We start from the raw sequence: 13,707 nt of genomic DNA, 5'->3' as shown, positions 1-13,707 counted from the left end.
TACTAAACTAAAGTAATTTGATCCCTTGAAGTTCACCATTAAAATGGTCTTTAAATACTGATTACTAGGGTAGCCATCAATGTCAATGTAATGTAAGGATTCTGGTCTTCAACCCATTTCTGTTTGATTCAAGTCTGCTGCTTTGCAGATTATGCCCAGGGCCCTTCAGGTAAGGTTGCAATATCATGTTTTCTAAATGTCAAGTCTTCTAAAAAGTAGTGCCTGGCTAAGACCATTACCAATCTGAGATATAATAGGTTTATAGGCGAATCCCTTGACACCCTGCCATAACCTGCTTAGTCCTGGAGTCTTGCCTAATATTTCTACCCCTTCTACTGACATTCACTCCCCATATTTTCCTTTCAGTGCACTGAATCCACTACAGTCTTATTCATTTCTTCTTCATCTCTTCTCACTGCCCCCACTTCTCAGCACCTGATTGTATTCTAAATAAGGGGTGGATGGGACAGTCTATTTCCAGACCATGTCTATCCTGCATGTGTTCATTTGTAAGTCCTGTTTAGAATCCACAGGAAAATGCATATTTATATTTATTTTAAAATATACATCACTCTAAACATTTTATTCTAAGATACATATTTTTAACACATTTTAACACCTTTTTTGAGCAAAGAACATATCACAAAATTCAAAGAAGTGCTAAATTTGAAGGCTAATTATATTCCAACCCACCTATTAGTGCAGGAAATGTGTATCAGTTTGCATCCAAATTCACAAAAACCAAATTCCTCAAACATCCCTACTCTAGATATGACCTATCAGAGGTTATTCTCCCAATTCATGACTTTGAGGCTGCAAGCCTATACTCACTTACCTGGGAGTAAGCATCATTGAACTCAGTAGGACACTTAGTTTTGAGAGGGATGTGCTTGAAAACTATCACAAATCTGTATTGTGCGTTGTAATAGGTGCAACCCCTAGTGACCTTTGGACAGAGCATTTAAAGGATAGTTTTGTCTCTGTCTAAGATACAACTACCAGGATCAAGGAAACTTAGAATCTTAGACTGTGTTCACATTATATTGTATCCTGCGGTTGCTGTTCCCAAAGATGCCTATTGTGCTTGCCTCTGGGAATTTGCCAGCCTCCCTCAAGACAACCAGTGTTGGGAGACCTGGAAGATTCAAATTTGGATCACCACTCAACCCTAGAGCTCACTGGGTGACCCTGGCCAGTTGCTGCTTCTCAGGCTCACAGAGAATAAAGAGAGAAAGAGGAGAACCACGTGTGTCACCTTGAGCTCCTTGCAGGAAAGGTGGGGTATTTTATAGTCTCTCATTGATTCAGATTCTGATGACATGCCAGTGGGAATTGCTTTAGATTGTTAAGGTGTTTTTGTCACTGTTATAACAACAGCTACTTTTTTATCATTAGCAGAGTACCTGGATTTTTCAATGAGGTGAGCATTTTTACCTGTTTCCATTCTGTTAAAAATTGTTATGGTTGCTTAATTTTTGTTTCAGCATATGGTTATAACAACTAAATGTTTCCCCCCTAAAAAGGATGTGGATGATGATTACGATAATAATAGCAATAATGTGGAAATCAGTGCCCTCAAGCTTTCTCGATCTATAGAGGTCTAAAATAAATGGGAATTCATTATGCACTGAACAGCTGTGATTCAGTTGCATTTTGGCCAGCACTAATGCAAAGTAGCCACTTTCTGCTTAATTTGCAAGCAAAAAAAGCAGGAAAGAACTTATCCTGGGCACTCAGAGTTACATAGTATCAGAAGCAAGGCTAATCCTTAATTTTGCCAGAGGTACAAATGCAGAAAAAATTAGCTGGAGGTATATTATGGGAAATGCGGTCAAAGTTATGTAACAAGGTTGAGAAGTACAGTGGTACCTTGGGTTACATACGCTTCAGATTACATACGCTTCAGGTTGCAGACTCCGCTAACCCAGAAATAGTACCTCGGGTTAAGAACTTTGCTTCAGGATGAGAACAGAAATTGTGCTCCGGTGGCACGGAGGGCACGGAGGCAGCGGGAGGCCCCATTAGCTGAAGTGGTGCTTCAGGTTAAGAACAGTTTCAGGTTAAGAACGGACCTCCGGAACGAATTAAGTACTTAACCCGAGGTACCACTGTATTTCTTAACGAAGGCTTGAATCAGCTAAATAGCTTTCAAGTCCATGCTGGGATTTAAACATCATGTAGGCGTTTCCATGCGTTGCTCTGGTTCGCCAGAAGCAGCTTAGTCATGCTGGCCACATGACCCGGAAGCTGTACGCCGGCTCCCTCGGCCAGTAAAGAGAGATGAGCGCCGCAACCCCAGAGTCGGTCACGACTGGACCTAATGGTCAAGGGTCCCTTTACCTTTACCTAGCATGGTGCTGACCTTGTGTTGTCGAAAAGGTTTTAGCTGAAAGCAGTGCAGCTCAATCCTGTGCATTTTTACTCTGAAGTAAGTCTCACTTACTCTTGCTCCTATGAGTGCATGTATAGGATTGCAGTCTTGACCCTGCCACACTTTTTATTTACCTGACATATTGTGTCTCTCTTACTTGTCCCAGAACCTCTTCTTGATAAACTTGAGTCCACGGATTGTACATCAGAAGCATCAGCATCTGCTGCAGCTGAAGGGCTGTCTGACTGTTTTCCAAAGCTACCCTAAAAGAAAAAGCCCACAGCCATTTATATTGCCAACTTTTTAAAAGGAATACTACAAAAGATAAATGCCACTGATTGAAAGAGAAAACCATAATAATGATAGACATTGAAATTTTCTATGAAATCTTCTCTCTTATTTTAGATCAACTCTATAGTATGTTCTGCCATTTCCAAATTCGTATCAATACAATGTGTAAATGAGGAAAACCTCACAGCCTTGGGGGGGGGGGCTGCACCAAAATCTGAAATAAGAAAAGCTGAATTGTGTGATATGGAACTTAGCATCTTATTTTCAATAATTTAGTCTGCCAGTTGGAGGAAGCAAAAGGAGCAACACTGAGTATTTTCACAACCATAGGACCTTGCTAAATGAATTAAGAGAGAGGGAGGAAAGGAGCAGTAGCTGAGATTCTAAGTTAATTGTTGTAGCTAGGATGTATTCTGAATCTTTGAAATATGCAACTCTGTCCATAACACCAATCTACTCCCTACATTTCCCATTTTCAATGTAAAATGCTCTGACTAATCAAGGAGAAATTATGCACAGTTCACTATCATCAGTTATTTGCCCATTTCAAAGCACATCAAGAAATACAAAACATGTACCTGTGGATCATTAAGACCTCTCGAATCAGAGTCAGATGTATCTCTGTATGCTGAGCTAGTCAGTTCTACATCTGTTGAGGCACGACTCCTTTTCTTTAGAGGTTTACAAGAATCTGAAATCTCACTGGCACCTTGAATACAACATACTGGAATTAATCTTAAAAGATCTCTTAAATGTATTAAACACTGAAGGAGAAACTAAGGGGCTGGGTAGACACATGCAGAGATGGAACTGACAAGACACTTAGTTTAAAAGCTTTTAAAATTGCAACTAGTCCACTAAGATAACTCCAATTCTTTGAAAGATTGTCACTCCAACCCATAGATCAGAGGTAGCCCCCAGGGTGCTCTGCAGGACTACATCTCCCCTCATTCCTGACCACTGGTCATGCTGGTTGGACTGGATGAGAGTAGGGAATCCACAACATCTGGGAGGCACCATGGAGAAGAAGGGAGTAGCAGGGGGTGAGGGTGCTTTGTATAGTGTTTATTTCATTCATCCATAACCTGTCTTTAAATATGAAATATTTTCAAGGCTGCAAACAGTATAAGCACTAAAACAGTAATAAAAACAACTGAAGTTGAATGCTATACAGTACGTAAACGTCAGGGAAGAGGCAATGATGCTCAACCCTACAAAGCTAAACCCCACAAAACTAAAATTCAAAGCATGCTTAAAAAGGCAGCAAGAAAGGGGGGTTGAATAGTGTTATTTATAGATTTTTTTACCCTATTCTTCAGTAGGCTTTGGGGCAGTTTACACATATCAATGGCATATTGCTGTTATTATAATGATTATTTGTCACCTAGTACAAAATGTCTCAATGACTTGCATGATTTTTTAAAGTGCATCATCAAATTTAAGAATAAAATAATACCATCCTCCCCTCCAAATAATATTTGCACAGAAACAACAGTAAGAGTGGTAATCACATTCCCTCAAATGCTTGGAGAAGACAGGCATCTTAACCTGGCACTGAAAGGATGTTCATGTTGGCATCAGAGGCCCTTGCCAGGAGAGAGCATTCCTTAAATGGTGGGGAGGGAGACAACAGAAAGAAGTATTCTGCCTTCTCACCACCCTCCGAACCTCTCTCAGAGGGGCCAGGGAAATGTTGGAACAAACCTATAGCTGTCACAGTGAGCCACCCTGGCAAGGATACTTTTACACTTTCTGCAAATTGTCTGCTCTTATACACAAAAGGCTGCACCAGAAGCAATTATCACCACACACATTTTCAAGCTTATATTGAATTGACATCCTTTTGTTCATACGTAGTGTGATAGAGAAGACCAAGGTCATAACTATTTCAATGACAATTGGGGACAGAGGAGCTGGAAATAATAAGTCTCGCCCCTGCCTTGCCACCAGTGACAAAGGCTAAAATCCATCACACTACTTAAGAAAGCCTAAAGAATTTTTAAAAACTCTCTCACCCACCCCATTCCTCTGAAACAAGACCTCCGCACCAAATCAGCTTTCCATGTGACATGCAAGATGAGTGTTTGAGAAACACAAGCCCAAAGGCTTCTGAGGCTCATGGAACCAGCGACAAAGCTCTTTGGATATGATTTAGTTCTTTTGATCCCTACCTGCCTGCCAAACTTTTCCTAGCTCTTGTAGGTCAGTGCAACAGATCCAATGCTACCAGACCTGATTGATCTAGCAGAAGGAGAGACAGGACCGCAGGGCCTATCCATCTACTCTGCTGAGAGACCAGATCCATCAGGCTCTTCCCTCAACTGTCATCTATCCACAGCCATCCCATAAGGCACGAGAGGGGGGGGAGGGAGGGAGGGAGGGAGGACCTCTCTATGGGATCTGCTGAAAGATCGGCAACTCCTCTCCAAATTGTTCCATTCCAGCCAGTCATTACAAGAACATTCTTAGAATCATAGAATCATAGAGTTGGAAGAGACCACAAGGGCCATCGAGTCCAACCCCCTGCCAAGCAGGAAACACCATCAGAGCACTCCTGACATATGGTTGTCAAGCCTCTGCTTCTTTCTTCTTCCCTTTTTTGTTCCACCCAATCCCGTTTGAGTTTCTGTCTTTTAGATTCTGAGCATTTCTTATATTTGGTTATGTTTTGGCCACTCTAGAAGCCTTTTTCGGCTGAAGAGCATGTTAAAAATTCTTTAAATAATAAATAAATATTACCTCCAACATCAGAGGTAGGATGTCTCTGAATATCAGTTGCTGTGGGAATTTTAGATGGGCTTCTGGTCTTATCTAGTTGGGATCTTATGTTCACTGCATTAACTGTTAATGCAAGAGATTAAGAAGGAGTGTCCCTGCTTTTTGCAAGCTTTTAAAAAGAGCTGTTGTCCCTATGCTCCGGGACCTGGTTCATTCCCTTTTTATTTGATCTGGCTACCACTGGGCAGTAGGTGAATGAGCCAGTTGGCAAGCAAACTCTTATTCTGGCAAGCAATGACTTCAGACCAGGGCAAAGTCTGTGAATCCCAGTCCTATTTTCCTAGTAAGCGCTCCAATAATCTATAAAGTAGCATGGAAAAGGGGGACAAGAAGGACTTGAGGCAATGAAGTACAGTCCTACACTCCATTCAGATGTGCACATTGAAATATGCAAGAGGTGGTTAGGCAGGTGGTTGTTAGATGTGGGACTACAATGCCTACATGGATTACTTACATACACAACATGGAAGGCATAGATGAGTAAAAATGAAATAGGCTGTATACCAAGTTTTGGGTTATAAGCAGCACTACTCACCTTTCTGTAATCCAGTCTTCAGTGTTGTCTGCGGGACTGTTTCCACCTGTTTGGACAGGAAAACAAGCAATTAATAGAGGAATGTCCTGTTCCCTAGTATAACAGAGGAAATGAAACTTCAATACAAGCAATTAGCAAAAGGGAAACTCATGTTGCCATCTCCACCCCCACCCCAGCAAGTCGTTTCTGATCCACCTCTTATGGAGATAAGTGACGCTGCCCTCTCTGAACTGGGTGATGAGGCGCCTCCCCTGAACTGTGTTTACGTCAAATCATTCACTTTGTGTACTTAGTGATGGAATGGCTTTATCTTTGGTCCAGGAATCAGGAGAGGGGGTTTAGCAGCCACTCCTTGGGCTACAGAAAACCCCTACAATGGCTAAGAAAAATAAAGAGAAACAGGACACTCTAGTTCCATGTGACGCTTAACTTACTGCCCCATTTTTTTAAAAAAGGCACTTCCACTAAGCAAGCACTTGAGCTTCTGAGGCCATGGGCTGCTCCTCTGTATAGAGTGCTGCAAAGGCAGAGCGGAGCAGGAGGCATTGCAGGCCTCTATACAGCAACATCAGCACAGTGCTTGGGCAGGCAAGTTGGCGACCTTGTGAAAGCACTTCATGGCCTCAAGGATCAGTGTCTTGGATCCTACATTGGAAGGCAAGCTTTCTTCCAGAGTACACCCAAGTTGTGAATTTGGTAGTTGCAAGCAGCTGCTTTTGCTAAGATCTTGCTTTTATGCTAAAAATTGCCACTTGAAATAAATAAATAAATAAATAAATAAATAAATAAATAAATCTACACCGGTTGGTTATATGTGCATGTAAGAAACACGTCTCATAGATATTTATTAAGGATTATTCTATAATTTTTTAAAAATATTTTATTTCGTTGTACAATGGATAAAAACATACAATAGAAGGATTTGTATAGGATACAATTGATAATACAAATATAAAATCTAAACAATCACTTGTATTTCACTACCACTCACTGCAACAGAATTAACATTGCATCTCTCATTTGTAATTAAAATTCCAGTTATAATTTTAAAACCGAAAGGATGCAGAAAAAAATTGGAAATTCACTGCAACAAAGCTCAACCCTGGGAAAAAAATATGGTTGCAGAATCCTAAGGTATCAGGACGCCTTTCTCAACATATATCACATCCAAGCTTATGCATTACAGTGCATCTCTGACCATTAAGTTTTGCTGGCCATATGCTCTTCCTGAAAAACATGAGTACAATATACTATGTTGTCTTAATTAGCTACATAGTATAAAGGAAGCAAGACTACCTGGGGAACAATGGCATGTGGTTCTTGTACCATGGTTAATTAAAAATATATAAATTACTACAGCTTCATATTTAAAAAGGGAAACTGCAACAATTGATGCCAAGAGTTATATATGCTATTTCCCAATATTTAATATTCACTTTAGGAAAAAAGTTGCACTGAAGTCATGGTCCTTTAACTTCCACCATTTTGGAAATCCAACAAGAGAAATGTTGAACAGGGCAGCAACAGAGTGGATATTTAAATAGAACGGTGATGATGTATTTTCAAGACTTTCAGCTAACCAAGAAATCATGTGCAACACGCTTAAAGTTTATTAGAATTGTAATTGCAAGAAATGTTCCCCCCCCAACATTACTTGGCCCTTGCAATAATTGTGTTAGAGAATCTTTATTACATAGTGTATATGGTTCAAGGTGGGTTGCCCTTAAATTTAAAATGGGAGCATACTGAAACAGTTGAAACAGTGACAATAACCTTCTTGAAACCTGCAAAATCCATATATCGCATGGGTGGTATGCAACTTGCCTATTCCTCTTCACTTACAACTGGCTAGTTTCAAAAGCAGTATCCTTAAAAAGGAATGCCCTGTACATGTTGGTTCTACTTAAAGGACAAAACGAAATCAACCCATCATGATGCTCTTCCCCTTCTGCTAACATAAAAGGCTATAGCCTTTAAATAATGATTATGCTAATAGTAAATTTTCAAGAGTAACCAAACAAATCCATCTAGCTTTTCTTTGAAAACAAACTAAAACCTCAGTACAAACCAGCAGCTAAACCAAGGGTAAGACAAGAAAGAAGCTGGTAGCATTTCCAGAGAAAATACTGAAACATAAAATCACTATGCTTGTAACAGAAACAGCCAAAGTAAACGTATCAGCTCATGAAGAGGTCACTGTGTTCCCATTTATCCAAAGTGTGATTGATGCTGAAAAGGGATATCAGTTAACAGCAATATTTACTGAGGGAGAGGATCTCAGGAGGGGAAGTCCAAAAGCAAACCCAATGGGGGATATAGAGGGGCAGGTGGGTAGGTAGAAATAAAAAGGCATCAATATTAAGCCACAGAAAGTATGTATACAGTATATTTTAACTCTCTACATGGAGGAAGCCAACCTGCTCCTTTTTGATCTTCTTCTTTGGCACAACTTCAGTGGATTTCTCAGACTCTGAGCGAGTTCGTATTGATCTTCTCTGTTGCTTCTTTTCTACAGAACCTGAGGGAACAGAATGGTTTCCATTACAGGAGTCTCTCTCTCTCTCTCTCTCTGCTCTCTTTCCTCAATGAGGGATGACGTTCAATAGCAAAGTCCTGATTTCTCTACATTCTTCTTTGAGTGCATAGACTTTAATCTGCCAGCTGGCGTTCTGGCTGCAGGCAATACATCTCAGTGCTTCAGGGAGAGTCCTGAGTTCGGGAAAAGACCAGCTTTAATATGAAGATAAAGGGGAAGTCTAGAATTCAAAGTATTAAGAAGGGGTGACTTTTCATGTTCAGAACCTTTAAAATCAACCAGGAACTTGCTTAAATGTTATAGGTTACCAACCACACCAAGGACACAAATATGTTCTGAATTTTATTTTCAAAGTATTTGCCTATGTAGGCAATATTTTGCATGTCTTTAGATGAACATCTTATTCCTCTCTCTGCCTGAATCTAAGAAGGGGATGGAACCCTAAAGCCTCCATATGTTGCTGGACAACAACTTCCCTCTTCCCTGAATGATGGCCATCAGAAGTGGCTGGTGAGATGCAATGTTCAGCAAAACATGGAACCCACAACTTCCCCAATTCCTGTCCTGCCAGGTTAAGTCATTGTACAACATATAATATTCTAGTGCAGTATTTTGGGCACTTTAGAGTAAGTCAAAGATGAGAAACAAAGAACTTTTATGCATTCTCCAAGTATGGGGCTGTTCATTCAAGACATGGAACCCAAGCTCAGTATCAATAAGGGCAATTAGGGTACTCAAAGCCATCAAAGAATCTGTGCTGCTCAGCAAATGAAAACCCCAATTCACTCAAAAGGGCTTAAAAATCATTGAGAGCAAAAGTTACATTTAAGAATCCTGGGGAAAACTTTAACAGGAAACAACTTTTGATACCCACCAAGGGGCTGAAATAGACAGACTCAAAAGAGATTTATTGTCAGTGCCCAGTTTCTAGAAGGAGCTATGCTAGAAGACCGATTGCCTGAAAGTCATGTGGCCCCCAATCAATGATACACAAGAATGGCATCCTGAACCTGCTCAGATGCATCAATTACTTCACATACTCTGGAAGGATCTGTGTCTTCATAAGCCAGCTTGTTTTAAAACATGGGTTAGTAGTGCACATGGCTGCCATGGCATGCCCTGCATGGCTTGCTTCTGTGGGTGCTGCGAGAAACAAAAACAAGGCATGGCAAAACTTCTTGTGTCATGTGAATGCAACTCTGATTTGTTTGTTTCAAGCATGCCATGAATGTTAAGCCAGAAACAAGTGAAAAACAAAATTTTAGCTTATTTCTGGCTTAACACTTGTGCTTCTTTTTTTAAAAAAACTATGATTCAGGTTTGCAGAACACAAGAAGCCACACTATCTGAAGGAGGCTTTGCTGCAGGATTAATCCATGGTTTAAAACAAATTATGGCTTAGCATGGCATCTGAATCAGCTGTATGAATATGAGGAGACAGGCAGAACCTCATTTCTAAGCATTTTGAAAGACACATGTGAAAACTTAGAATGTGCTTACCTGTGGATTATCCTCCTACTTGTTCACCAGGCAGTGGTCCATGGCCATTGGGCGCAGAGGCAGCAGAAAGACTGGCTCTGGGGAGGAGCCTCTTAGTCCAAACCCCGCAGAGTCTTTCTTCTAAAAGAACCTGCCTCCTAGTGGACAGAGATCACCCCAAGGTCTGGACCAATGAATGGTGACAAATAGGGAAAATAAAGCATCTTGGAAATGAGTGATATTCAAATACTATAGAATTCTGTTGGTGCTGTGACCCTCACAGAATATACCAAAGGGCTCCCCCCCCCCAATAAACAAACACAGTTGTGTCACATAAGTAAAAAAAATCCACTGGGAGCATCATTTGTTTGCACAATGCAAGTAAAAATGACTAGAAGCATTGTGAGAATACAACTGCACTCCTGCACAACTCCCATTCATTTCAAAGAGGGCATTGGGTTGAGTGTACTGAAAATGATTAAGGCCTTATTCAAACGCATCTAAAATACTGAAATTGATTAAGGCCTTATTCAAACTCATCTAAAATACTGAAAATGATTAAGGCCTTATTCAAACTCATCTAAAATACTGAAAATGATTAAGGCCTTATTCAAACTCATCTAAAATTCAAGCTCATCTAAAATACCAGATTCAGATCTGATGTGCTTCACTGACAAATGCTTAAGACATGACATTAAACATATGATCACATTGGAGTCTGAGTAGGAGTAGGTTGGAGGTTTTTTTTTCCATTTGTAAAAGGTCAGCCTATGTTTGGTTTACCCATCAGTCCATCTGTTTATGTGGTACACCGCTATTTCCTCTTCTGGCTGGATATGCAGAGGCATTGAGAAACATTTCTTCCCACATAAAGGAACACATACCAGTAGCAGCAAACAAAATGTTTCACATGCTAGAGGCCTAAAGTTCAATCACAAATACTTCCAGTTAAATGTTTTGGCCAGGAGTGTGCACAGGATAAGAACTCTGACCTAGTCAGGGTTGGACTTTACAGAGATAACCAGGTCATCGGTCTGCCTCTGTATTAGGCAATTCCTTGTAACTGCTCCCAGAGCCTTCCAAGTAGTATTAGCCTACATCAAACTCTGAGATGTGTTTTGAAAATGCAAGATATTGGCTAAAATTCCTTTCCTGTGTTAGGATAATAATGGGAACATTAAACCAAAATCCGTAAACCCCTCTAACTGTATGACTCCAGCCTTTTAAAGATAATTCACGAATACTACTTAAAATTCAAGACCAAACTAAACACAGGAGATTTTCTACTGTGCTAACCTAGACAGAATTAATGGCTAAGAGGGCTATAGCACGCACTTTTCCCCCTCCAAAAATGAAGGGGAAATCTGTGTGCATCCTATGGGGCAAATACAGGCATTCGCTGAAGCTTGGAGAGCGAGAGGCGTCAGTGCACACCGACCCCTCTCGCTCTCCAGGCTTCAGGAAGCTATCAGCAAGCCTGGGGAGCCCGCGGGAGTTCCCGCAGGGCTCCCTAGGCTGTGAATAGCAGCCTGCCGCCCGGCGCGTGGGGCGCCCTGAAGCAGAGCACCCCGCGCGCCGGGCAGACATTGGCCAGCCCCACAAGCTCGGGGGACATCGGGGAGGCGGAGCGCTGCCATACCGCTGTTCCCCAACCTGGTTTGGTTTCCCCAACATGGTTTTTTTGGGGGGGAAATAAGGGGGGGAATTCCTTTATTTCCCCCCCAAAAAACTAGGTGCGTCCTATGGGACGGAGCGTCCTATGGGATGAAAAATACAGTATATATGAATCTGCACCTGCTCCTACAAATAATGTACTAAATAAAAAATGAGATTTTAAACGCACAACTGCCGTCCTGTGAAACAGTTTTAGGATCCAGAATGTGCTTTGACATCTAGGAAGTTTGGGGTGGGGAATTCATGGTACCAATCAGTACCAGAGTGCAAGATGAGCCTAAAAGGAGAAGCATCATGCAATGAAGTGCTGGGGTAGCTGACTTGCTGTCTCCACATCTTGTTGGACTACAACTCCCATCATACCTGGCCCTGCTGTCTGGGGTTGATGGGAGTTGTAGTCCAACAATGTCTGAAGAGCATCACCTTAGCTACCCCTAGAATGGTGGATAGTGTGTTAGATTTGGACTGGGGAGGCCAAAGTTCAAATCTCCATAAAGTCAAAGTGTGAGCTCAAAGTGTGCCTTGGGTCACTGAGCATCTTTTAACTTAACGAACCTCACAGGGAAAACAAACAGTTTTGCAGCATTGTTTAAAAGACTAACAGATTTATGTCATAAGTGTTTGTGGACTGGAGTACAGTGGTACCTTGGGTTACAAATACGGCAAACACGGAAGTGTATATTTCCAGGTTACGCCGCGTACGCATGTACAGAAATGCTCTGTGTGCTTCGCGCATGCGCAGAAATGCTCTATCGCACCGTGCGCAGAAGCGCTGTATCGTGCCGTGCGCATGCACAGAAGAGGCGCCTCTTGTTGTGGGCTTTTCAGGTTGTGCACGGACTCCTGGAACGAATTAAGTTTGTATCCGGAGGGTCCACTGTACCCAGAAATCAGTTTGTATTTAAGATGCTGCAAGACACATTGCTGTCGTAACAACAACAAAAACTTATTTATAGCCTGCCCATCTGATTGGGTTTCCCCAACCACTCTGGGTGGCTCCCAACAGAATTAAAAGCACAATAAAACATCAAAACAACTACAACATAATACTATGGCTTCGCCCTCTGAATTCCCCTGCTATCTCACGGGGATGTTGTGTATGTAAAAATGGGGAAGTCTTGAGTAAGATTATCAGTCTCTAAGAGATAAACATGTAACAAAATGTTTCTGTCCGTTTTCTGTGTTCTGTAAGTTTAAGAGTTTATGACTAAAATGAGAATTCCTGCATTGCTTAAACTGCTGCAGCATAACAACCTCACAGCCCACCACCCCAAAATAATTTTTCAATGAAGCTTTGCATAATGCATTAGCCAGTTTTACATAGTAAAGTGATACTTCTGACTGCTGTATTCTGAAGACTACCCCAATGGAGGTGGTTTGATTTACTGGATATAACCCAGGAGTTGCAAACTTTACCTACTTGCCAACCCAGAAGATGTTTCAGGAGACGGTGCACTTTGTGAGGAGGCTCTTTCATTTCGCTGGTTTGAGACAGAAGTGAGTTTGTCTTGCCCCTTGATGATTATTTCAGGTTTGTTTCCTATACCCTGTTATGAATAGAAAAGATCGAGTTCGTAACTACTGAATTAGTCCTTTGGGTTAACTGCTGCATCTATGAAAAAAAACCCACTTTCAACTGCTCAGTTATAAACTTTCTATTTAAACTGAATGCCTCCAAAGTGGGAGAATAATCCTATATGCCGCAGAACTGTGCTAAGGGTAGAGAATGCCAAGGCTTTTCCAAAAAATAGTGAGGGAAGTGGGATGTCCAGCAACTCTGCTTTCTCAAACAGCCAACAGCTAGACAGTTTGTGCAAGATTCTAATCCTCAGAATAGTTTCAGTCCCAGAAGCTGGCACTGCACACAAACTAAGTGGGGGGGGGTATGCATGTTACTGGTGCTGCCAAGTGTCTCACAGACTTCACAGTTTTCCTGACCTGACCTTTAGCATTCATCCTAGGAGGCTAGACTGGGAGTATGAACAGGAAGCATCAGAAAGTGTGATGATGTGAAGTGAGGAGGTTTTTTTTTAAAGGAGACTG

The 13,707-nt window shown here is 41.4% G+C and overlaps 1 protein-coding gene and 1 long non-coding RNA gene across 6 annotated transcripts in view; one reads left to right on the top strand and one right to left on the bottom strand.

Annotated features, from left to right (window-relative positions):
• Positions 1-13,707, top strand: part of LOC309358284 — a 439,047-nt gene that overhangs the window by 44,072 nt on the left and 381,268 nt on the right. The window lies entirely within an intron of this gene.
• Positions 1-13,707, bottom strand: part of NSD3 (nuclear receptor binding SET domain protein 3) — an 83,998-nt gene that overhangs the window by 39,162 nt on the left and 31,129 nt on the right. For all 5 annotated transcript variants that reach the window (XM_081890825.1, XM_081890826.1, XM_081890828.1 and 2 more), the window contains exons 7-11: positions 13,085-13,211; positions 8,393-8,493; positions 5,976-6,021; positions 3,241-3,371; positions 2,506-2,634 (exon numbers count right to left, since the gene is read on the bottom strand). In XM_081890825.1, coding sequence (XP_081746951.1) covers positions 2,506-2,634; positions 3,241-3,371; positions 5,976-6,021; positions 8,393-8,493; positions 13,085-13,211 — 534 coding nt within the window. The remainder of the gene's footprint in view (positions 1-2,505; positions 2,635-3,240; positions 3,372-5,975; positions 6,022-8,392; positions 8,494-13,084; positions 13,212-13,707) is intronic.

Source organism: Podarcis melisellensis, assembly GCF_964234715.1.
Source record: "Podarcis melisellensis genome assembly, chromosome: 15".
NCBI classification, from domain to species: Eukaryota; Metazoa; Chordata; class Lepidosauria; order Squamata; family Lacertidae; genus Podarcis; species Podarcis melisellensis.
Note: the sequence above shows the minus strand (reverse complement) of the source record. Positions and strands in the feature narration are given on the sequence as shown.